General features: G+C 42.3%; 1 protein-coding gene across 1 annotated transcript in view; it reads left to right on the top strand.

The window, feature by feature from the left end:
• The window catches only part of EXO1 (exonuclease 1), a gene marked incomplete in the record, with an annotated part of 597,212 nt that overhangs the window by 525,561 nt on the left and 45,347 nt on the right, over positions 1–26,304 (top strand). The window contains 1 exon segment of the mRNA XM_044058406.1: positions 5,036–5,232. Coding sequence (XP_043914341.1) covers positions 5,036–5,232 — 197 coding nt within the window.

Genomic DNA, 26,304 nt, shown 5'->3' with positions numbered 1-26,304 from the left:
CTAAACATTACAAGTTGGATGTTGTTTCCAGAGCAAGAGCAGGTTTTGCCAAGGCTATCCACCATGAGTTTCTAGATGGCTTTTCAGTGCCTTCCTCCTGAGCTTTTGTATTCTTCTTTACATAAGGAATACTGCATCAGTGATATGGAAGGACATAGTACAGTTGTCCTGTGGCTTTTCAGTTCTGAGGTGTGTACGTCTGTATGTCACCTTTATGCCCTATGCCTTGCACAGGAAGAATAAGTACGATGTTTATAAATTCTAAAGGCTTTGGTATACTGGCCAGACATTGGACTATCCTTAGCAGGATTACTGCAACAGTGAAGCGAAGGACATCTACTGTTATGGTAAGATTTTACACAACTGTATTTTCTCCCTTTACTTTGGATATGGCTAGGGGCAGTTACCACGTGCTTGCTCAAAGACGGGCCCTACCCACACAGGACAAGGAGCGTTTAATACAGCTTGATTCCAAATAATTGCAGTTAACCACTACTAGAAAATCATATTAGCAAATGGAAAACATTTTCTAGTCTGTGCTAAGACAAGAACCAGCACCCTTACAGGCCTAGTGTTTCTTTGGCTCTACAGGTGTTGCTATCCTCTGGCTTGTCGTACTCCTTCGTCAGAGTTAATTTTAAGACTATTTCAGCATGTCTGTCCATGGATCCCCTGCTTTGGATGTAGCCTTGCTATATTTAAAGTCTCGTAGAAAACAGGTGGCTCCTCCTTGGGATCTTAATAATGTGTCAGAAAATCTAACTCTTGCTCCATTTGAACCGGCTCACTAGACTCACTTGAGGTTCTTAACCTGGAAAACAGTATTACTGATTGTTCTAACCTCAGCAATAGGCGTATCTGAGATGCAAGCTGTTATGATAGATCAGCCTTATCTAATTTTTTTACAAAGATAGGTTTTCCCTGAGAAAGGCTAAAGTGGTATTCAAGTTTACTTTAAGCCAAGCTATTCATCTCCCTGTATTCTTTCCTGAACCTAAAAATGAGAGAGAGAGAGAGAGAGAGAGAGAGGCTGCTTCATACTTTGGATGTTCACAGACAACTCGGGTACCATCTTAACAGAACTAAATCTTAACATACTATAATCAATTCATTTCTTGTAAAGGTAAAGGGCAACCTGTCCAAATGTGTGTGTGTGTGTGTGTGTGTGTGTGTGTGTGTGTGTGTGTGTGTGTGTGTGTATATATATATATATATATATATATATATATATATGTATATATATAAAATCTACACACACACACATTTACAAATGGTTGTCTCACGATATTACCTTTTGTTATGCCCACCACAACAAGGCACCACAACAAGGCAATTCTAGGCAGGGTCAGGGCTCATTCAGATAGGGCCTTGGCTTCATCTGTGGCTATTTGGAAAGGGCTAGACTGTAGAAGCAATTTGGTCATCTGTACATTTGCAAAGCACTACAAGCTAGATACCTTCTCCAGATCTACAACAGGCTTAAAGACCATTCTCCAAGGGCTTTTGGACCCTCATTCTTCCTTCTTCCAGTCACTGTAAGCTATGTTCGTCAGCCCATGTAGCTAAACCTGCTGCAGCAGTAATTAAATGGTGAACATACTACTGTTGTGTAAGTAAACTTACCATAACAGTAGATGTTCAAATGATCACTGCTGCAGTAGTCTCTCCCTTCCTCCATCCCACTTATTTTTGCATTTTTTCTTTTTGGCCAGGGTAGGTATATATATATATATATATATATATATATATATATATCACTCCCTCTGTTAGTATGAAAGCTCTGAAGGTTTAGTCAGCTGAGCTCAAGTTGACTAAAGGTTTAGATATATGGAAGGTGCCCTTAAGCTTTGAAAGCTGTTCAGATTATTGCAGCCTTGCAGGATATAACCCGTATAGCTAAGGTCACCTCAGCAGAGATCATTCAACATATACTGTTTACATATAGACCTGTTTTCTTCTCTTCAAAGTTCTCTCAGCCTTAATGCTGCCTCACATCCTGTGCGTCTGACTCATTTCCCTCCTCTTTTCCACAGTTATACTTTTCTGTCCACTCGGTAATCATTTTGCTTATTTTTGTACTTGCTGTTCAAATGTAATTCGTAAATCCCAAGACAGAAGTCATTTTTCCCCTTTTCTTCCCACCGCATTCAACAAACCATCTGTCTGTCCAGCAAAATGAGTTTAGAAGGAAACTCTCTTGAGAGCTATACATTTGATCCGGCTTCCATGGTGTCTTCATTTTTAGACAATTAGTACTAATCTGTCACTACCAATATCCTTAAAATAAATGGTCATATTCTTCTGTTTCTTTATCAGTGAGTTGTCATCTAAATAGATGCCATTGATGGTCCAGGTTACATTACTGACCTTGGCAAAAGTGCAAAATTTCCAGGGTTCGGTACTCTTAAGTGCAGTCACAGAGGAGCACAATTGCAGTCAACAGTGGTCTTCAAAACAACTTTGGCAACAGAAAGTAAAAAGGATTGTTGCCAAACTTAGGGAACATGCAACAAGAATAATAACCAGTGATGTTGTTGAGGTATTAGAGAGATTTCAGAAATTTTATGAAAATTTGTATAAAGCAGAGAAATGGGGGTGTCAAGAAAATGCACAAATGGAAATATTTATGGAAGATTTAAGTCTCATCTACCTCTAAAATTGGAATATTTAATAGTTATGATAGGAGGAGATAAGATAAAAAAATGGTGACTTATAACCTGTCTGCAGGAAATTCTCCAGGAAAATATGGTATTATGGTGGAAATTTGGAAGCTAGGAGGGAAGAAAGTGATAAAGATCTGTAAGGTTTTGATTAACAGTATTTTAAAATGAAGGGAAACGCCAGCATCCTGGAAAAATGCTGTGCCAGCTGAAATACCTAAAGATGGTAAAGGCCCAACAGATCCAGCTTCATATAGGCCCAGTTCAATTTTAAATCAAGTGTTTGTTTATAATAGATGAAAGAATGGTAAAGGTGTTGCCAAAATTGATAAATATGGATCAGTATGGTTTTGTGGAGGGGAGGCAAACATTTGACAACATTAATAGAACAATGATGATCCAGAGGGAAGCAGACTGTAAGAAAATACCACTGTTGTTGCTGGCTCTTGATCTAGAGAAAGCAATCAACAGAGCAAGATGAGATTGGGCAATGGAAGCATTTGCATTCCCTGATATAATACTAAGGTTAATTAGTAGGATATATGAAGGATCAGAGGCAAATATCAAACTGGGAGTGTTCCTCTCTGATAAGTTGTGTCTTAACAGAGAATCCAGGGTTGTCCTATTTTCCCTTTATTGTTATATTTTGTACCATTGGCAAAGAAAATAAGTGAATCAGAAATTCAAGGATATAATTGGTATGGTAATCAAGAAAAGTTGGCTTTATTTGCAGACAGTATTATTTTGTACTTGATAAAACACCCAGAAAAGGATATCTCAGTGCTGTGGAACATTGAGACAGTTGCAAGTTTTTTTTATAATATAAAATTAAAATTAATGAAGATAAAACAAAGGCTGTAGCTGTAAACTTATGTACCCACAAGTGAATTAGTTCAGCAATAGTCATATTTATGGAAATGATAAAATTAAATATTTGGGAGATTGGGTTAAAAAGTATTCCGTTAAGGCAAGTAAGGATATATGAGAAGAGACAAGACATAGTTAAAAGCTGAGAAATTAGAAACTCATGCCTATGGATATGGATAGCATAGTCAGGAGTATTTTTTGTCAACCAGAAGAGAAGTTGTGGATAGTAATTTAATAGAGTTGAAGGATTTTATTTGGGAAGGGAAGAGAGCACAAGTCAAGTAGGATAAGCTGATCCTTCCAGTAGAACACAGTGGTTTAGGATTACCTGATTTGAAAGGATATTTTAGAGCTACACAGTTAAGGCTCTTATGCACAACACAAGCAGAAAGCTGCAATTCAACTTAGAAAGGGATGACAGTAAAGTGTGTGTGTGTGGGGGGGGATTCAAGAAATAAGGAGAGAGTGAGATTTTGGATGCACATCCTTAAGGAGAATGACAACAGTTGTACAGAAAATTATATTCATAAAGTAGCAAAAAGTATGCTGAGAACTAAACCAATATGGGAATGGAGAAAGGCGATTCTGCCAATAGGGATTACTGCACTTATGGGTACAGAGAACAGGCAAGATGGAGTAAGTTTACTGGAGGAAGCTGGCAAAGAAACCAAGGTATTGGGAACAAAAAATGAAAGAGGGAAAGGTAATAGAATGGGAAGAGGCCACAAAGACATTTGGACTGCAGGCTAGAGACTGCCTTTCCTATCAGGAATTGATATCAGAGTATAGACAGAGAAAGGTATAAAATCCAAAGTGAAGACCTGCACTGGTTAGGTTTATTTATTCCTGACAGAGTAATCTGTAGGGAATTTTTAAAGTCTGACAACTCATTAGACTCCGAGATCATATGCTCTCGGGTACCTGTCTCTTCTCCATTACACCTCCACCATTTGCCATCTACGTGAGGAAAAATGTGGTGTCTGGGGTATGAAAGTATCTATGCAAACACTTCCAGGCAAAAATCCAAAATCTTAAAGATTTTGTTGCATATTTGGGAGCCACACACATTTCCTCCCATTGTTTCTTTGTGAATTGCTTATCTAATCTTTTCTGACCTCCTCTGATTCCTATAGCTATCATGCAATATTTTATATGCCCTACTGAGTTTCTCTTAACAGCAGCTACTGTTCTAGATTCAATTAAAAACTCAACCAGTGCAGGTCTTTTATTTAGGGTCCCCCCCAACCCTTTCAGTTTGACTATACTCTGTCAGTCCCTGGGAGGGAAGGCAATCACTAGCCTGCAATTGTTCCCCAATACTTTGGTTCCTCTTCCAGCTTCCTTCAGTAAAAGCAGCCTTCGTACTTAAAGGAAACCCTTTTGCAAATACTGTGCTCGAGTACATAGCAGTGATAGAAATGCCAGGAACAAACTGAAAAGTCCATTTTTTGTTTAATAATGTTACAGATGACAGGTAAATTTAACTTTTTTTTTTTTTTAACCTGCAGGTACTCAGGTTACAAAGGGTTAGCCCAGGAACACCAAAACAAAATACAACTTTCAAGCTTTCAGGTCCGGCAAAGGCTAGTGGTTTAAGAAAGCGATCCTCATCTTCCCAGAAGAAGAAAACTACTTTTAATGATGAAAACAAGCCATCAGGGCAGGTTAAAATTAACGATCTCTGGAAGAACTTTGGTTTTAAAAGGTAAATGAGATTTTTTTTATTCTGATCAACTAAAATGAGTGGTGCTTCTCATGGTTTGGTTTAGAGGTTGAGTAATCTGTATTGGGAGCTCTGTACTCTACTGTGGTATTTATTCCATCATATGCATTCTTTGAAAATTCATTTTCTATTTTTCTATTTGTTTAGATTGATTTTGTTTTTAGGCTAAACTCTGTTACTACAGTAAGCACTACTGTCCTTAGAAATCAGCAGTGAAGCAATATGACAGTTCATGGATTTTAGAAAAATTGGCCTTTAGCATGCAGTCCTGTAGCCAATATTAGAGGTTTTGTAATTCTTCATTTCAAGTGCTATAGCTATCTATGGCTAAATTACTTCTGCTCTTGGCTATAGGGAACAGAAACTAGAAACTTAAAAGCTTAACAGGTAAGGATCAGTTGACATATTAACAAAAAAGCTTCAGGCTTACTTATATTTATAAGTACTTAATCATTTGTTGATCTGTGAGGATCTTAAGAAGGCTAGCCATTCATTCCCATGGTAGTTTTTAGCCCTTATATTGTGCGTGCAAATAAACCAGAGATGGGCTGAAAAAGGATATGTTGGGACACAGTGTTTCCCCTTGTGACGCCCATGCACTGGCCCAGTAATCAAGGAGCCTCCATCCTCACCACTAGCACCAGTGAGGGGCGTGCACATTGGGAAGGATATCAAGTACGCACACAGTAAAGTACAATTTCCCTTAAGAGCACACAGAGATCACAGTCAGTCTGGGGCTGATTTCTCCCTTTCTCCTCAGATCCCCATTAAGACTCCCCACTGGCACAGCTATAGGGGTACATATCTCAGCCTAGTGGTCAAGCCAAAACCTCCAGTACCCTGTCTGTCCAACCAGTGTTTTGTGTCCCTGCCCAAGTAGCTGACACATACACACAAAGATATGAGTTATATACAAACACACACACACTCCTGGGGAAGGCCGGCAGGGTTCTCCAGCAATGCCTCTTTCTGCCCAGGCTATAAGGTAGTAATCTGCTGCCACCAACCCCTATTTATCAGCTACTAATAAGGCCCTTACCATTACTGTGCAATATTATTATCCAGTTAGTAAGTGTGATGAACAGCAAGACTAATGGAGTGGCTTTGTACAGTATCACCATATACATGCAAGTACTCTAGAGCTTAAATTATCTCTATACAAAACAACCACAGTTTAAAGGTTTAAATAATATTTAATAAATAATAAAAACACAAGGCAAATCTTATTACTTCAACACAATGACATTACAGAGTTCAGAAATCACAGGAAAATGCTTTAAATTAATACTGTAGAATAGTCTGACATAAATATAGAAAACATCTAGACTAATCTGGCTATTTCTATCTATTTCTAAGAGAAATCACTGTTCTAAATAAATATCTTACAGAGCAAGCAAGTGCTGGTGAGTGGATGTTATTCAGACAAAATCCAAACGGCTTAATTCTGTCTCTCTGAGAAAGTCTTAAATTGATAACACAGTACTGCCGAGTCATTTCACATTACATCATTCTTGACACTTCTCTGGTTCCCAGGCTAACAGAAACCCAAAATTTGCACATCTTTTTGTAAGCTGCACCTGGCCAAGAAGCCACAGCAATAAGTCATTATACATGCAAAACCTTAGTAATTATCTCTTAAATCAGAACAATAGAAAGGATTTCCTGGCCCAGACATCCTGTCTCTGAGCTTGAGATCAGACATTCATACAGTGCTTGACTTGTCAGCTTTCTTCCAGCAGAGTGCACTGTGGTTACATTTTTGAAGCTCAGTACAACATATGGTTTAATCATAGCATATAGTTCTCTTTACATTTGTAAACCAAGCCTGTGGATTATATTAATATTTACAAATGATATAGAATTATTTACAAAATTTCTAGCTAGGCTGGCAGCCTTTCAATTTTTCACCCCCCCCCCCCCCCGAGAACTCAAGCTAGTTTTTCAAGTGCCCTTGAGAAATGTTGCTTGAGAGGGTTGAGTCTATCTGGGTATACCTTACCCCATTCCATGTCTTGAGAACCCATCTGTGTTGGCATTGCTAATCCCACGGCGATGCTGCAGTGACATATCATATGCTTGCAACCCTAGGCTCCGCCTTAACAACTTGGCATTTTGCTGGCTGGCTCGATGTAGCCATGTTAGGGGATTGTGATCTGTGACTACAGTGAATTTCCTTCCATACAGATAAGGCTGAAGTTTCTGCAGTGCCTACACTATGGTTAGACATTCCTTTTCTACAGCTGCATAGCATTCCTCCCTGGGTTGGAGCCTATGACTGAGATAAACCACAGGCTGCTCTTCTCCCTCTGATGAAATCCAGTTAAGTACAGTCCCCACCCCATGGTTTGAAAGTTCCATCTGCACAACAGATTCTTTGCTGTAATCTGGACTGGCTAACACAGAGGGTCCTCCCAAAGCTTCTTTAAGCTTCTAGAATGCTTGCTCACATGCTGGGGGTCCACACTACCTTATCTGGCATGTTTTTCCTTGTCAGGTCTGTGAAGGGAGCAGCTATGGTACTATAAATGGGGATGAACTTTCTGTAGTACTCTGCTCCCTAAGAATGCCCTCAACTGCTTTTTGGTAACTGGTGCAGGCCATGCCTGAATGGCTTCCACTTTGGCAGGTTATGGCCTGATCTTACCACTCCCCACTCTGTCCCAGGTAGGAGACCTGTGCCCTACCCACCTGACATTTGCTCTGCTTAATGGTCAACCCTGCCCTCTGTAGTCTGCCAGCACCTCCCTTACATGTTGAAGATGCTCTTGCCAGGATTGGCTGTAGATGGCAGTATCATCTAGGTAAGCAAGGGTAAACCCTCCTGCTAGGATATGATCTACCAGCCTCTGGAAAGTTGCTGGGGCATTTTTCATCCCTAAGGGCCTCTTTTTGAACTCATACAAGCCAAAAGGAGTCACAAAGGCTGATCTCTATCTCTAGCACTGGGAGTCAAGGGCATCTGCCAGCAACCCTTGGTAAGATCAATGGTGGTAAAATACTTATCCCCTTCCAGCTGCTCTAGGGCTTCATCTGTCCTAGGCATGGGGTAAGCATCTGACTCTGTGTGACTATTTAATTTCCTGTAGTCCACACAGAACCTGGTGTTGCCATCCTTCTTTGGCATCAGCACCACTGGGGAGGGCCAGGGACTGTTGGACTCTTGAATTACCCCAGTTCCAACATTTCCTGCATCTCCTCCCTCAGAGTCTGTTTCACTCTCTCAGGCACCCTTTAAGGGGCCTGCCTAATAGGCCTTTGGGATCCTGTATCCACCCGGTGGTGCACCAGGTGGGTGCACCCTCGTTTCACCGTGAACTTGTCCCCAAATTCCTGTAACACTGCTCTGATTTCTCAAACTTGGGTAGGATATAGCTACTGGGACATTGCTACCCCTTCTACTGACTTGTCAGTCCGAGCCTCATTGAGGAGATCAGTCACCAGATCTTCCTCAGACTCCTCCTGCAATCCACTACAGATAGGCAGCACAAGGGCCTCCCTATCCATGGTAAGGCTTCATCATGTTAACATGGTACAGTTTATGCCCTTGCCTCCTGCCTAGCAGTTCTATAATGTAGTTAATGTCACTTACCTTTCTTACAACTTGTGGGGTCCCTCCCAAGCTGCTTGTTGTGTCTGACAGAAATGAGAACCATTACCTGCTGCCTTATGGCGCATACTCTCTAGCTCGAGCATTCCTGTCATACCAGACCTTTTTCTGTTGTTGGGCTTCTGTCAGGTTCTCCTGGGCCAAGCCCATGAGTTCCCTGAGTCTTGTCCTGAGGTCTAGGGCATATGCCACAATAGACTCCTTGTGAGGTTCACACTCGTCTTCCCATTCATCACAAATTAAATCTAGAGGACCTCTCACCCTATGTCCATACAGCAACTCAAAGGGTGAAAACCTAACCTCATGGATTCCTGGGGAACCTCTCTGTAAGCAAACAGCTGGGGCAAATATTTGTCCCAGTCCCTCTTAGAGTGGTCTGCAAATGCCTGTAGCATGGACTTGAGTGTAGAGTTTAACCTCTCAACAAGACTATTATTCTGCGGATGGTAGGAGTGGTCTTTAGGTGCTTCACCCCACAGTACTTCCACAGATAAGCCAGGAGGTCTGACATGAAATTGGCACCTCTGTCAGTTAGTATTTCTTTTGGGAAACTTACACTGCTGAAAATCTCTAACAAAGCATTTGCCACCTTTTCTGCCTCAATGGAGGACAAAGCCACTGCCTCAGGGTAACTAGTAGCATAATCTAATACCACTAGGATATACTTTTTCCCTGTGGAACTTGGGGTACTCAGAGGCCCCACAATATCCGTAGCTACCCTCTGAAATGGCTCTTTAATCACAGGCAAAGGCATCAAAGGAGCTTTCATCTTTTCTCCTGCCTTGCCTACTTTTTGGTACTGCTCACAGGTCCTGCAGTACCCTGTACTTCTCTGGAAATTCCAGGCCAATAGAAGTTCTGCATAATACATCTCTTTGTACGTTTTATGCCAATAGAAGTTCTGCATAATACTTCTCTTTGTATGTTTAATGCCCGTATTACCTGCAAAGGGAATATTATGGGATATGGCTAGAAGTGTCAGATGGTAGGCTCTAGGCACTACCAACTGCTGTATCCTCTCACCTTCTAGGCCTCCCTCAGGGGTCCACTCTCTCTGTACAGTAACCTTTTGTCCCAGTATGCAGATCCCCCCTTACATGGAGAATCAGGTGCCTCCCTAGCTACCTGCCTCAGGCTTTGTAATGTAGGGTCTGAGAGCGGAGCCTTTCTCAGCTCTTTGAAACCCTTCCCAACTCCCCTTCCACAGGAAGTCTGGTATCCTCTGATAGTGATGCCCCACTGTCAGCCTGGGTACTACTAATCACATTTAGCTTTGCAGTCACTCTGTCCAAGGGATCATCAGTACACACAAGCAGCTGTGGCTCACTTCCAGTCTCTGTTACAGGGTAAATCGCTCCCTGAAGTAACCACCTCACCAGTCCTGGCTGCAAGTGTGCAGTCTGTCTGGCTCTTCCCCAGGCTACCAGACCCACATGCTTGTCTGCAACCCTGATGGTGTGTAACTGCATGAGCACATGGTACTGCATTATCAAAATCATTCCCTCTCAGGACATCTGCAGGGATATCCTCAAACACACCTACTTGCTTGCTTCCTTTTCCACCCTCCCAGTCAAGGTGAATCCTAGACAAAGGTATTTTGAATGGGGTCCCTCCTAAAGCTCTTACTGGAGTAGACTGGCCAGGCAGGTAGTGCTCCTCTGTAACCATTGCAGGCTTCACAATGGTTATGTCAGAGGCTGTCTCTGTCAGCAATGGCCTCTTTGCCATTCACTGTGATAGGATATAACCTCTGGTTGTAGTTTGCTACTACCCTGGTTGTCTCAAGACAGCCTACTATTGGCATTTTGTCCTTCCCACTTATTGGCTCTCACCTTTTGTTCCCCACTTTGCCTCTGTGGACATCTAAATGCCACATGGCCCCACTGGTTGTGTTCAAAACATTTAACCCAGTGGTCCTGGATGTGTACTTGGACTAGTGGCCTTCCCTTGCTACTGTCAAATTTTGTTGGAGCAGTCTGGGCTGCCCACCGTGGGTTCCTTTAGACCCATGAGCAATACTGTGGGTCCCTTTCCTGTGCAAGGATGTTTTGCTTGCTAGTTATAGGTCTCCCTTCTTCCCCAACTCATCTGAAGTAGCACATTGTCTATTAGCTAACCAGATCCTCATGTCCTCAAGCAAAGTGCTAAGGGCTTGTTCCCTCACCAAAAGGTCTGCCAGCCCTTCAAAAGTGGTGACCTGACATCCACTCACTCACCTATGAAAATAAGTGCTCAGGTCAGCAACATATTCACACACATTTTCATCTGTCTTGCATTTATGCTCACAAAATCTTTTCCTATAAGCCTCCGGTGTTAGCTTAAAAAAATTCTAGCAAACAATTATTAACTGCAGTATAATCAACATATTCACGATCGAATAATTTAGACAACACAGTTACAGCTTTACCATGGAGTAAGGGGGTCAGGAACCATACCCAGAGCCTTTGGTCAAAATCATGCTGTTTACATACCCACTCAAACATATGATTAAAACTATCAAAATTATCCTCCTCTGTAAACTGTGGAAGAAATTACTGACCTTTTGTGCTTCCCGGGTCCAGTTTCTCCCTTCTCCATTACCTCCATGACTCTGGTGAAGAGTCAGCATCTCCTTTTCATGCTGCCTCTGCCTCTCCTTCTCCACAGCTTCCATTTCCAAAAGCCTGGCCTCCAACTCAAGTCTCTTTAGCTTCAGAATTCTGCAGAAAAGTTGAGCTGTCTATTCTCTGAGTATTGTACATCTTCACAGCCAGTCTGATCGCCCTCCTGATTGCTGTTTTCTGATGCAGCTGGGACCAAAGCTGAAATCATGTCTGCCTTAGCCAGGTTTCCATGCACCAGTCCCTTAGCTTGGCACATCTCAGCCAACTGCCTCGTCAGCTTGCCATCATACTCCTCTGCTGACATGTTTGCCTGCTCTCCCTGACTAAGTTAACAAAAAAAAAATAAAACAGTTGTGATCTGAACTCTGAATATTCACTGCGTGCGTGATTTAGAGTACAAAAACACCTTCAGTGATCACTGCCCACAAGCTACAGGAATTCAATGTCCACACCACTACAAGCAAATTAATATGTGATGTGGCTAACTCACCACAATCAAACAATTAATATTTGATGTGGATATACCACCACTGCCAAACAATTAATATGTAATGCCCGTGCACTGGCCCAGTAATCAAGGAGCCTCAATCTTCACCACTAGCACCAGTGAGGGGCATGCACATTGGGAAGGATAACAAGTACATACACAGGAAAGTACAATTTCCTTTAAGAGCACACAGAGATCACAGTCAGTCTGGGGCTGGTTTCTCCCTTTCTCCCCAGATCCCCAATAAAACTCCCCACTGGGAGATCTCAGCCTAGAGGTCAAGCCAAAACCTCCAGCACCCTCTTTGTCCAACCAGTGCTTTGTGTCCCTGCCCAAGTAGCTGACACACTTTAAGATATGAGTTGTATACAAATGCACATACACTCCTGGGGAAGGCTAGCATATAGGTTCTCCAGCTGTGTGCCCTTTCTTCCCAGCCTATAAGATAGTAATCCACTGCCACCAACCACTATTTGTCAGCTACTAATAAGGCCCTTACCAAAGGGTGTCCAATTTTACTGTGCAATATTATTATCCAATTAGTAAGTGTGACGAGCAGCAAGACTATTGAAGTGGCTTTGTACACCAAATACATGCAAGTACTCTAGAGCTTAAATTATCTCTACACAAAACAGCCACAGTTGAAAGGTTTAAAAAAGATTTAGTCTGACATAAATATAGAAAACAGCTAGACTAATCTGCTGTTTCTATTTCTAAGATAAATCACTGTTCTACATAAATATCTTACTTACAGAGCAAGCAAGTGCTGGTGATTGGATGTTCTTCAGACAAAATCCAAAATGCTTAATTCTGTCTCTCTGAGAAAGTCTTAAATTGATAACACAGTACTGCTGAGTCATTTCACATTATATCATGCTTAATGCTTCTCTGGTTCCCAGGCTAACATAAACTCAAAATTTACATTTCTTTTTGTAAGCTGCACCTGGCCAGGAAGCCATACCAATAAAAGACATTATACATGTAAAATCTTAGTAATCATCTCTTAAATCAAGACAATAGAAAAATTTTGTGGCCCAGTCTCTGAGCTTGAGATCAAAAAGTCATACAATGCTCGATTTATCAGCTTTCTTCCAGCAGAGTGCACTGTGGTTACATTTTTGAAGCTCAGTACAGCATATGGTTTAATCATAACATATAGTTCTCTTTACATTTGTAAACCAAGCCCTGTGGTTCATAGGTTCATAGGTAGGTACTAGGCTATCGGCCCAAGGGCCTATGCAAGCCTAGCCAACAAGGTTCCCTGGCTTACGCCACCCAAGAAAGTTATTTTCCTGTGCCACTGACGAGCAGCGACACAGAAGTGATCCCCGGGGTGTATTTCCTATTTCCCATCCACTCATCAAGATTTTTCTTGAAGAGTGCTAATGAAGAACTTTGCTTGGCATGGGTAGCCTGTTCCAGAGTATGGGAAGTCTCTGGGATAGGAATCTATCCCTCCAGCATGTCCTGTTTGTTGTGGTGACAAGGTTTAGGTCCCTAGAGCGTGTAGCTTGGAAGGATTGGGATTTCTTTAGGTGTAGCATGTCCAACAACTCTGGGTTTGACATAGCTTTATATGTTCGACAGAGATCAGCTCTGAGTAGGTGATATGCTACAGAGTAAAGCTGGAATTTTTTGAGGCGGTCAGTGTAGGGCATTTGTTTGAGTCCAGTAATCCTCTTTGTGAGGTACTTCTGTGGCCTTTCCAGCTGCTGCAGATGTCTTGAGGTACATTCCAAAAGGGGCTTTGTAATCTATAATGGGTCTAATGAGTGATGAGTAGAGGGTAACGATGACCTCTTTTTTCCTGGACGAGAACCCTTTTATGATGAGGTGTGCCACGTAGAAGGACATCCTGACTATTGTGGCGATGTGCCTATCAAAGGAGAGACTACTGTCCACCTGGGTCCCAAGGTCTCTTATCACGCGTTCGGTGTTAAGTAGATTGCTGCCTATGTGGTAGTTCATGGGTACGGAGTTTTTACCAAAGGGGATGACACTGCACTTTTTGGCATTGAGCTTGAGGCCATGGCTCTGACACCAGGCATCTGTCTCAGAGAGGCCCTTCTGTAGGATGTTTACATCATTTGGGGACTTGACTATGGCTCCTAGTTTGCAGTCATCTGCGAACTTCGTTAGCCAGAGGCCTTCTGTGTTAGCCTGTACTTCAGAGAAGTAGATACCAAACAGGAGCGGTCCCAGGACGGAACCCTGTGGTACTCCACTTGTCACTGGTTTGAGGTCAGATTTGGAGTCTGCAACTTTTACAGTGTAGGTTCTGTCAGTGAGCCAGTTGGCAACCCATCTTGTGATGTAGGGATTTATGCCTAGTTTATTGAGTTTAGCTATAATTCCAGAATGGGGGATGATGTCGAAAGCCTTGGCGAGGTCAAGATAGGCTGTGTGAACCACTTTACCCTCATCTACGGCTTTGGTGACTGCCTCAAAGAAGTCGATCAGGTTCAGGAGGCATGATCTGCCTTTCACAAACCCGAACTGGGTGGGATCCAGAGTTTGGAGATTACCAATGCCTTTGAGTTCCATGATGATACATTCCATGGCTTTGCAGACCAGGCTTGTCAGGCTAATAGGTCTATAGTTCCCGGGATTAGTGGTGGCTCCCCCTTTGTGGAGTGGGATAACTGTTGCTGTGCGCCATTCAGTGGGAACAAAGCCTGATGCGAGGCTATTATTGAACATGGTGCTTAAGTGGGGAGCCAGTTCATTCTGAAGTTCGTGTAAAACGCAGCCTGGTATGTTGTCCGGTCCCATGGATGCTGTGTTTTTGGCTTTAGAGAGTGCAGTTTTCACCTGCGTAGTTGTGATTACAGGGACTCTGCATTCTTCCTGTATAGATATTGGCCCTTTAGGGGGTGGGGGGGGGTGGGGTAAAGTTAGCACTGAACCTATCTGCCAGGATGTTGGCAATATCAGTTGGTTCTGTAATTTTCATGCCTTTGTGCTGTAACTCAGAGCAGATCTGGGTGTTGCCATTGAGATTCTTGACATAGCTATAGAATGCTTTGTGGTTGTCCTTGGAATTAGTGGCAATTTTATTTTCGTAGCTAGCTTTGGAGGATCTTATAAGGGATCTCAGCTTCTTACTGAGGCCAACCAGGGAGCTCCTCCACTCATGGGATTTTACTGTCTTTTGCAACAGTTTCTTCCTTCTGTTGTACAGGTTGTTTATGGCAGGAGACCACCAGATTGGCTTCCTTTTTTTGGAGGATAGCGTCTTGGTTCTGTTTTGGATAGCATGATCCATGCACTCATGTAGGTGCTTATAGAGCGCATTTGTGTAGGATTCAGCAGTTGTAACTGTATTGTCCATCTGCATGGGTGTCATGAAGTTCACTTCTGTCTTAAGAAGCGTGAAGTTGGCTTTGGAGAAATTTCTTACTGTGGTTTCCTTAATGGGGGGTGGGGGTGGGATGTGGATATCGAGGGTGATTAGCTTATGGTTGGATCGGACCAACGAGGAGTTGACTTCAGGTGAGGAACACCGGTCACTCATGTTGGTAATGACTAGGTCTAGGATATTGTTGCCCCTGGTGGGGGTGTGGATAAGTTGATCTAGGGCATTGGAGTGTATGAATTCCAGAAAGCATTGCGCTAAGGAGTTAGTACATGAGTAGTTTTCCCAGTTAATGGTGGGGTAGTTAGTCGCCCATTATTAGGGTGTTTGGTTGAACCCAAATATTTTCCAGTACATCAAGAAAAGAGGAGTGGGATTCCTGGGGCATGGTGGGGGATCTCTAGCAAGCTACAATTTGGATTGCAGTTTTGCCAGGAGTTAGTTGCACTTGGATAACCTCGGCTGCATTATGCTGAGCAACTAGCCTGGAGGTGTGGATATCCTTAATGAATATGAACACACCCCCACCTTTGGTGTTTTGGTCTAGGTTAGATGGCCGAAAAGTGTGGTATGAGTTATAGTCTGGTAGTGCAGGGGTGCTCTCTGGAACCTTGAACCAGGTCTCAGTCACTGCACAGATATCTATGTTCTCCATTTTAAGGGGTGCCTCGAGTGAGTGCATTTTGAAATTTAGAATTCCAGCATTGCGTAGCATTACCCTCAGTTTTTGCTTACCTGTTCCTGTTATGGTGGTGAACTTGTTACTTGAACCCTGCCTAAAAAAGGCACTATAGGGGCAGCAAGAGCCTTAGCCAGTATCCGGAATCCTAGGGGCGACAGGTGCAGGCCATCTGTGGCAAAGCATCGTGGTCTGTCGACCATATCATCCCAAGCAGACAGATACTGGATCCCCTTTGAATGACACCAGAAGCTTAGCCAATTGTTGAAATCAATAATTTTGTCCGTGTACTGCGGTATCATTCTGGGCGATGGCAGAATGCTACTCAGGGCTAGCGTCATACCTGCCTGGGCTACAAGATCACAGAGCTCTTCCATGTCTCTCTTCATGTAGTCCAGGAAGGTACGTCTCAGGTCATTCACACCAACATGGACAATGACAGAGCCATATTTGTACTTGTTGTGGAGTGACCTGAGTGAGTGGGTTATGTGGCGGATCCTGGCACCCAACAGGCAGCTGACAGTAACCTACTCCTTGTTTAGCCTGGTGAGTGGGACATCAGTGTGCCTGACTATAGAGTCACCTATGACTAGTGTTTTGGATATGTTGTTTTGCCTTACTGGCTGTGTTTGAGTGGCACACTGAATCTGTGGGCTGTGTGTCATTTGGGTTGTGTTGGGGGATGGAGGTTGCTTGTGTTTCTGCTTTGGAGGTCTCTGTTGCTTAGGCAGATTATTATTGAGACCATCTGCGAATGTTTTTGAGTTTCTGTGTATGGATTTTGGTGGTGTAGACGTAGTGAGACTATCTGAGTGTGGTGTGGTGCAAATGTTCACCTCCTCATGACTGTCCGGTTCAGTCTTGGTTGGTGAGAGCTTTGCCTCCAGTTTGGCTAGATAAGTGCATCTCTCTCAGGTTGTAGTGTTGGGTGGTAGGAGGAGAGGGTTGTCTGTGTACCTGAGGCAATTTCTACATTGCCTCAAGATGCCCGGATTCATCAGATAGACAGGGGAGAATACTGGGAGGTGACCCTTGGACATGCCTGAATAAAAAAAATTTCCTCTAGATAAGTGAGGAAAGTGAGTACAAGAGCTGTTTTTCTCAATGCCAGTGAGAAAAGTAAGTACAAATACTGTTTTCCTTTAGGTAATGAGAAATGAGTGCTATAGTAATTAGTAGCATATTTATTGCTTACAAGTTCTGAACAAGTGCTGAGTATGAATAAGCAAATTTAAGTGCTAAAACTAAGAATCTGTATCTGCACTAGACGAGTTATAGGACAGAAACAAGTGCAAATGCAGGCTTTCAAATCAGAAAGTTGAGAGAAATGGAAGATTGCCCAAACGGCCAATAATTACAAATTCTGGGCCAGAACCACTGCTTATGTGGTAGACAGGTTACCTAATGCTTACCACTCCCACTGATAAGCTAGAAGGCTTCCCTCAAACACAGAAAGGCTTGGGGGGCTCAGAAGCTTACAAACAGTCCTGGATACAGCAAATCTGTATCTGGAACACTAGTTACAGGAAAGGTAGGAAACGGGCTTAGTTTTTTTTTTTTTTTTTTTTTTTTTTTACAGAAAAGTAGCAAAAACAGTAGTAAAAACAATTCACATGCAGTGCAAGCTAGCGCACTTGAGTATGTAGCAAATTAGACCACACACAGTTTGAAAAATGCAATTAAATTAAAAAGGACTAAAAGTAAGTGCAGAAAGGATTTATTAGGTAGAATGCTGTAAAGAGATGGGACTAGGGGAGTGTCCTAGATCAAGTCTACAGTGGGGCGGGCACTGCAAAAGCCACCAAATTTAAACTACAAACCAAAAACAGGAAGGGGGGTGGGGAAGACAGTTTCAGCAGAGATTTGAGCAACCACTAATAGTATAAACTATAAAACCAAAAAAATATACTCTACTCTGTATATTTGCAGATCAGACTCTCAGAACAGTGAGACAACAGATATCTAAGCAACAAACTCTATAATAAAGAAAACTATACTTGGCTCTGTATATTTGCAGATAGTTTTGTAAGGCTGTCTCTCAGAACACAGGTTCCAATTTAAATGCAGGCTGTTATTAACAGGTCAAATTAAGGGAACCTTGAGTTAGGTAACACACACAACCTATAAAAAACAGTTATATCAGCTGAAGACAAGGCAGAAAATGGGGGTGGGGGGTGGGAAGACAGTTTCAGCAGAGATTTGAGCAACTACTAATAGTATATACTATAAAACTGAAAAAAATATACTCCGCTCTGTATATTTGCAGATCAGACTCTCAGAACAGTGAGACAACAGATATCTAAGCAACAAACTCTATAATAAAGAAAACTATACTCGGCTCTGTATATTTGCAGATAGTCTTGTAAGGCTGTCTCTCAGAACACAGGTTCCAATTTAAATTATATTAATATTTTTTATTTTTATATTTTATATTAATATTTACAATATTTTTTTAATTTAATTTTTTTTTTTAATTTTTATATTAATATTTACAAATGACAGAATTATTTACAAAATTCTATCTAGCTAGGCTGGCAGCCTTGCAGTTTTTCATGTCCATGAGGGACAGGGGTGCTAAATGTGGGGTGAATTTGTGGCTTACCCATCTGTTCCTAAAAATTATGTTTGAATAGAGTAAGAGGAGTACTTTGCTTTATGTGGAGTGGAAGACATTCCCATAGAAGCAGTATTCTGTGTAATACATACCTATCCTTCCAACATGTTCTATTTATTTGCAAAAGAGATTGAGAAACCTTGAGCGGGTGTTTGATGCAAATGAACTTGCGAATGTGTAATAGATCTCACAGTATAGAGTCTGTTGAAGCTCTATACACAAGGTACAGTTTGCCCGTCAGTAGGCTATATGATACCGAGAATAGGGACAAGGCTTTGAGCAGTTTGCATAGTTTTTATGTTTTAGGCCCTTGATTTTTTGGTGAGAGAGCATTGTGGTTGCTCCATTTGTGACAGTTGTTTGGACAGATACACACCTAAAGGTGCTTTATACTCAATGACTGGCTTAATGAGTGCAGGGTACTGTAGAACAGTTTCATTTCTGGATCCAGACACAGTACCCTTAGATATCAGCTGTTTAATGAAAAAAAATGACTTCCTTACAACAGTGGATACATGATCAAAGGATGGTTCATTGCTGACATAGATTCACAGATCCCCAACTATAGGGTCAAGTTTGAGGGGTGTGTTATCAATGTGATAATTACAAGAGGAAGCATGTTGGCTAAAAAGATTGTGATTATACTCTTCTCAGCATTTACTTTTAGTCCATGGTTTTTACATTGGCTGTTTTTTCAGGCCTTCTTGGAGGATCATGATGTCCTTTTGGGAGTTTATGAAGGCACTGCATTTGCAGTCATCTGCAAACTTGATCAACCACAAACCCTTAAAATTCGCTTTGATTTCTGAGACGCAAATGCCAAAGTGGAATGGCTCAAGGACTGAACCCTGGGGTACACGTCTGGTGACAAATATTTTAGAGGAGTTAGTCAGTCACCCTAACTTCCTGGGTTCTGTGTATGAGCTAATTTGCTGCCCAGCAAATTATTTATTTATTTTTTTTATTTTATTTTTATTTTATTTTACATTTGTTGACCGGGAAAGTCCGACTAGGTTCCACAGATCCTGTTTTCAGTGGAGGCCCAGGGAGAAATGCTCCAGAAGAAGAAATTACATAGGAGTTGATATTTAGTTGGGAGAGTTTATCTGCAATAGCTGTGTGTGGGATGGTGTTGAATGGCTTTACAAGGTTTAAATATGTGGTGTGCACTCTTTTACCCTCATCTTTTGCTTCAGTAACTTTTTCAACAAAGTTGACCAGGTTAAGTAGGCAGGACCTGTCCTTTATGAATCTGAACTGGATTGAGTTGAGTCGGTAGGTTACCTATAGCCTTATTTATGAATTCCATAATGATTTTTTCCATAGTCTTGGGGATGAGACTGGTCAGGCTTATGGGTCTGTAATTACCACCTTTTTGCAAGGGAGTAACCATTGCTAGCCTCCATTCATTCAGCACAAAACCTTTTTTTGATGCTGATATTGAATAGCTTCTGTAGCGGATCAAACAAGTCATGTTCAGGTTCAACTCGGTTGTGTTCATAGGTAGGTACTAGGCTATCTGCCCGAAGGCATTTATAAGACTAGCCAGAATGTGTTGGCTTTCGCCGCCCCCTTAGATTAGTTCCTTGTGCCTCTGTCCAGCAGAGCCATTGAAGTGATCCCTGGGGTAAACTTTCTGTTTCCCATCCACTCGTCAAGGTTTCTCTTGAAGAGGGTTAGCGAAGAGCTCTGCCTAATGTAGATTGGAATCTTGTTCCAGAGCATGGGAAGTCTCTGGGACAGGAATCTATCCCTCCAGCACATCCTATTTATTGTTGTGGTGAGGTTTAGATCCCTGGAGCGTGTAGTTGCTGTTTAGATACTTCACATCCTTTCATCATGTTGCACTGTTATATTTTGTTTCTAGAGTTTAGATTTATTTATGTTAGATCAAATCTAAGTAGTTTTCATCACTTTTATCATAATTATCATTGCATAGCATTCTACATATGCAATGTAATCCATCCAGATTCCTGAAAAAACATCAGTCATTGACCATTTGTGTGAATCAGGTCTGCCTTCTTAGAGTTTTGTATGTGTCCTTGTGAAGTTTTGAGTTGTCTTTTCTTGGTGCTGGGTTTCCTTCTTTCACTTTCTGACATGTTATTGAAACTGAAGATAGATTTACATTTTGCCCTGTTCCCTGGAAAATGTCCCATACCTCCAGTCCCATATTGAAAAAAAGTCTTGTACCTCCAGTCTTGTTTAAAAAATGTACTGCTACATTTACTGCACAGCTACACTGTTTTTATGCCCTACTTTTATTAAAATTATTACCATGTTATTTCTCACATCCACTAGGCATTTATTTATCTTTTCTTTTGGGCCACTGTCTTTCCTTCAGAGTCTACATTAGGTCTAGTAGGATATGCATTATCTGACTAGTGCATGGAGTACTATGATTGCATTCAAAAAAATGGAAAGAAAACAACCTTGTTAAGCACTTGTCTGATGTCAGAAAGGTGCTTAAACTTCCGTTAAACATCCCGTAAGCACTGTTAAGAGAAGGTCTTGTGCTAGGGATTAACAGCAGACATTGCTAGACAGCAAAGAATTGTGGCGGAAGGTAAAATTCTTTAATAGCTGTTAGAACTTCCCTTTGCTACATTTATAAACACATAGTGTGGGAGAACAGTTTATAAAGCCATTCATTTTTCAGAGGGACACTTCATTTCTGCCTGCTGTCTGTTTGGCAGTGCCAAGTGCTTTACTGGCTTTCAAAGGCTTTTAAAGCTGATAAAACACTACTCACGTCTGGACTTTTTATAACCAGTAATACATATGGAGCAGGTAAAGCTTTGTGCACTACAGCAGATTATAATTGGGTCTCACCGATCATAACTCTTACAATTATACAACAAAAGAAAAAAAATCATGGCTAAAATCAGGAAGTGTAACTCCCTAAAGATAAAAACTCTGACATCAAACTAAACAGCAACTAAGGTGGTTAATTAAGTTCAATAAAGCCAATTTCAGGGTTAAGAACTCCCCAGACAGAAGACGACCATAAGGCTTTCTCCACCTACATCAGAAACCTCAAAGGCAGCACACTGTAGTGTGCTGAACTTGTGTTTAATGGTGCCACATTCACTCAGCCTGGCAATATAGTGAACCTCTTGGCCGACATTCACTTCTACCTTTAACCCCCCCCCCCCATAACCCTTCTAATTATAAATATATAGCATGTCCTGGCTGCACTCGCTAAGGCCAAAAACATAGACTCAATGGGCCCCAGTAAGATTCTGGGATGCTTTCTGAATAGTCTAAAATATGACTAATCAGGTCCATTAGAGTCATTATTTACATATAGGCTCAAAACAGGCTTTGTGCCATAAGAGTGGAGGACTGCAATGGTCATCCCCCTTCATACCTCTCAACCTCTTAGCATAAGAAATCTGGACAAAGCCAAACATATAATGGAGGACAAAGGCCAAAATATAGGGACAAATTTAAAGTATTGCTCTTGTAAATTAAGAAAGCGCTAGAATAAAAGATTTTGTGTTACCCATGCATTTTCAGAAGGATATGATGCCAGAAATTTTAAATGTCTGTCATTATATAGTGAATTCTGTCTTTACTGTTTTGCCAGAAAACAATACGTTTTATTAGGAACAGACCAAAAATATGAGGCACAAATCTGAACATTCTGAAAAAATCTGAACAGTTGAGAGCTATGTCCCCCTTCAAAGGTGGACCATCTGCAGACCTATTAGTCTGACTAGTTTTATTTGCAAAGCCATGGAAAGAATTATCATGGAAGTGATCAGCAACGATATTGGAGACCTCCTGACACTAGATCTATCCAAGCTTTGTCAAAGGAAGGTCATGCGTACTGAAACCTGGTGGACTTCTTTGAAAAAGTCACAAAGGCAATGAACGAGGACAAAATGTTGCATGCTACTTACCTTGATCTGGCTAAGTCATTTGATACACTACCCCACTTGAGCATTAACAAACTTGTGGAATTGGGCATAAACCCCTTTATAATATGCTGGATAGTCACCTGGCTAATGGATAGTGCCCGGGAGTTTAGGATCATTGAGACCACCTCCACAAAGAGGTTGGTCACTAGTGGAGTCCCTCAGAGCCCCATGCTGATCCCAGTCCCATTTGGCATCTACTTCTTGGAAGTCAAGGCCAATGTTAAAGGCCTTTGGCTTACTGGCAGTCATTGAATTCCACAACATGAGAACACCCTTCAGGAAGGTCTACCACAGAGAAACGCCTGGTGCCAAAGCCATGGCTGAAAACTGAATGCCAAAAAATGCATTATAGTACTTTTGGGAAGTTGGCCACCCCAGGAAACTACATCATCCATAAAACATTTCTAAGAGTTGAGTAGTCCGGGATCTGGGAACTACTGTAGATAGTAACCTTGCTTTCGGCCAGCATGTGTCTAAGGTAGTAAGAAAATCCTGTGTTGCTCCCATTAGAAGTAAGGGCAAGGCATCTAGGTCCAGGGAAGTCACCCTACCACTGTGCTCAGCCCTCATCAGAGCCATCATAGAGGATGTCGATCCCTTTGGTATGTACTTGATCAGACTCATGCAGCAACTGGAACACTTGCAAAGGTTCCTCACAAAAAGATTACAAAACATAAACATGTCCCACTCACTAGGTTGAATAAGGAGAAAGTAAGTCAGCTGCCTGTCAGGTGCCAGAATCCACTACATAATGCACGCACTCAGGTCCCTCAACAACAGGTACAAATATGACTGTCATTGTATATGTGGGTGTGAATGACCTGAGATGTACCTCCCTGGACTACATGAAAAGAGACATGGAGGAGCTCTCGGATTATGTAGCCCAGGTGGGTATGGCCCTAGGCCTGAGCAGCATCCTATCATAACCCAGAATTATACCACAGTACAAGCAGAAAATGATTGAATTCAACAGTAGGCTAAATTTCTAGTGTCATTCTAAGGGGATCCAGTATCTGTCTGACAGACCTCGATGCTTTGCCAGAGATGGCCTGCATCTGTCACTCCTGGGCTTCCAGATACTGGCCAAGGCTCTTGGCACCCCTATAGTGCCTTTTTTTAGGCGGTGTTCCAAAGACCAAATTACCACCGTAACAGCTACAAACAAATGCAATCTGAGGGTCATGCTGCTCTATGCTAGAAGTCTAAATCTCAAAATGTACTCACTCGAAGCACTCCTTAAAATGGAGAACATCGACATTTGTGCTGTAACAGAGACCTGGTTCAAGGCAGCAGAAAGCACTCCTGCACTACCAGGCTATAACTTATTTCACACCTTTTGGCCCCAGAATTTGGACTGAAGCTCCAAAGACAGTGGTGTTTCTATATTCATAAAGGATGCGCACACCTCCAGACTTGTAGCCCAACGTAACGCATTGGAGGTACTTCAGGTTCAGCTAACATTGAGTAAGACAGCGATTCAGGTCATAGCCTGTTATAGGTCCCCATTCATTTCCCAAGACTCACACTCCACATTCTTAAGCACCCTGGAGAATATTAGGGCCCAACCTAATACCCTCATAAAGGGTGACTTCAACTACCCCTCAATTAACTGGGAAAACTACTCCTGAACCAATACACTTGCCCAACGTTTCTTGGAATTCATGGATTCCAATGCCCTGGACCAGCTCGTTCTTACCCCCACTAGAGGTAGCAACATCCTTGACCTGGTCATTACTAACATGGGCTACTGTTGCTCTACACCAGTAGTCAACCCCATCCAGGTTAGATCTGACCACAAACTAATCACCTTGGAAATCCACATACCTCCCGCCTCCCTGCAAAGGTAACCACCATGAAAAACTTCTTCAAAGCTAACTTTGGGCTCCTAAAAACAGAGGTGGCTAACTTCAACAGCACCTATGCATATGGAGAATAGTTGCATGACCGCCGAATCATACACCAAGGCACTGTACGAACACATACACAAATGCATGGATCTCACCATACGCAATAGAACCAAGATGTTCTCCTTCATAAAAAGGAAGCCAATCTGGTGGTCCCCTGCCATAAACAAACTCTACAACAGGAGGAGGAAATTGATGCGGAATAAGGTGAAGTCCCAGTACTGGAAAAACTCCCTTATCAGCCTCAGCAAAAAGTTGAGATCCCTCATCAAATCTTCTAAAGCTAGCTATGAAAATAGAATTGCAGCAGATAATAAAGATAACCACAAGGCCTTTTATAGTTATGTCCACGACGGACCCGGGGAACTACCGCCCCATTAGCCTGACTAGCCTGGTCTGCAAGGCCATGGAACGTATCATCATGGAACTCATAAACAAAGACATTGGTAATCTCCAAACTCTGGACCCTACCCAGTTCGGATTTGTAAAAGGCAGATCATGTCTCCTAAACCTGATTGACTTCTTTGAAGCAGTCACCAAAGCCATAGATGAGGGTAAGGTGGTTTGCACAGCTTATCTAGATCTCGCCAAGGCTTTCGACACCATCCCCCACTCTGGAATTATAGATAAACTCACTAAACTAGGTATAAATCCCTATGTCACAAGATGGGTTGCCAACTGGCTCATGGACAGAACCCACACTGTGAAAGTAGCAGACTCCAAATCCGACTTCAGACCAGTGACAAGTGGAGTACCACAGGGTTCAGTCCTGGGTCCTCTCCTGTTTGGTATCTACTTCTCTGAAGTACAGGATAACACAGAAGGTCTTTGGCTAACAAAGTTTGCAGATGACTGCAAACTAGGAGCCATAATCAAAACTCCTAACGATGTGGACATACTACAAAAGGGCCTCACTGAGACAGATGCCTGGTGTCAAAGCCATGGCCTGAAGCTCAATGCCAAAAAGTGTATTGTCACCCCCTTTGGTAAAAACTCTGTACCCATGAACTACCACATAGCTGGTAGTCTACTTAACGCCAAAAATGTGATGAGACCTTGGGGCACAGATGGACAGTAGTCTCTCCTTTGATAATCACATCGCTACAGTGTTCAGGAAATCCTTCTACGTGGCTCACTTCATCACAAAAGGTTTCTCATCACTCATTAGACCCATTATAGGGTTCAGCACTCCTTTTGGTATGTACCTCACAAGACATCTACAACAACTGGAAAGGCCACAGAAATACCTCACAAAGAGGATTACTGGCCTCAAACAGATGCCCTACGCAGACCGTCTCAAAAAACTCCAGCTTTACTCCGTCGCATATCGCCTACTCAGAGGCAACCTCTGCCTTAACATACAAAGCTATGTCAAACCCAGAGCTGTTGGACATGCTCCACTTAAAGAAATCCCAATCCCTCCGAGCTACACGCTCTAGGGACCTAAACCTTATCACCACAATAAACAGAACATGCTGGAGGGATAGATTCCTGTCCCAGAGACTTCCCATACCCTGGAACAAACTACTTATCTATGTCAAACAGAGCTCCTCATTAGCACACTCCAAGAAAAATCTTGATGATTGGATGGGAGATAGGAAATTCACCCTGGGATCACTTCTGTGGCTCTGCTCGACAGGAGCATAGGGAAAATAATTTTCTTGGGTGGCGAAAGCCAGGGTACATTTTTGGCTAGGCTTATATAGGCTCTAGGGCCCATAGCCTAGTACCCTCCTGTGAACCTATGTAAAGAATCTCCACGGCAGTAACCAGATTTGCTCCGAGATACTGCACAATGGTACGTCCTATACTGAGCCAACAGATATTGTCAGTATACTGGCCGACAGATTCAGTGCCAACTTTACCCCCCCCCCCCCAAAGG

Source organism: Protopterus annectens, chromosome 1.part2 (assembly GCF_019279795.1).
Source record: "Protopterus annectens isolate FY-2018-M chromosome 1.part2, PAN1.0, whole genome shotgun sequence".
NCBI lineage: Eukaryota > Metazoa > Chordata > Ceratodontiformes > Protopteridae > Protopterus > Protopterus annectens.
Note: the sequence above shows the minus strand (reverse complement) of the source record. Positions and strands in the feature narration are given on the sequence as shown.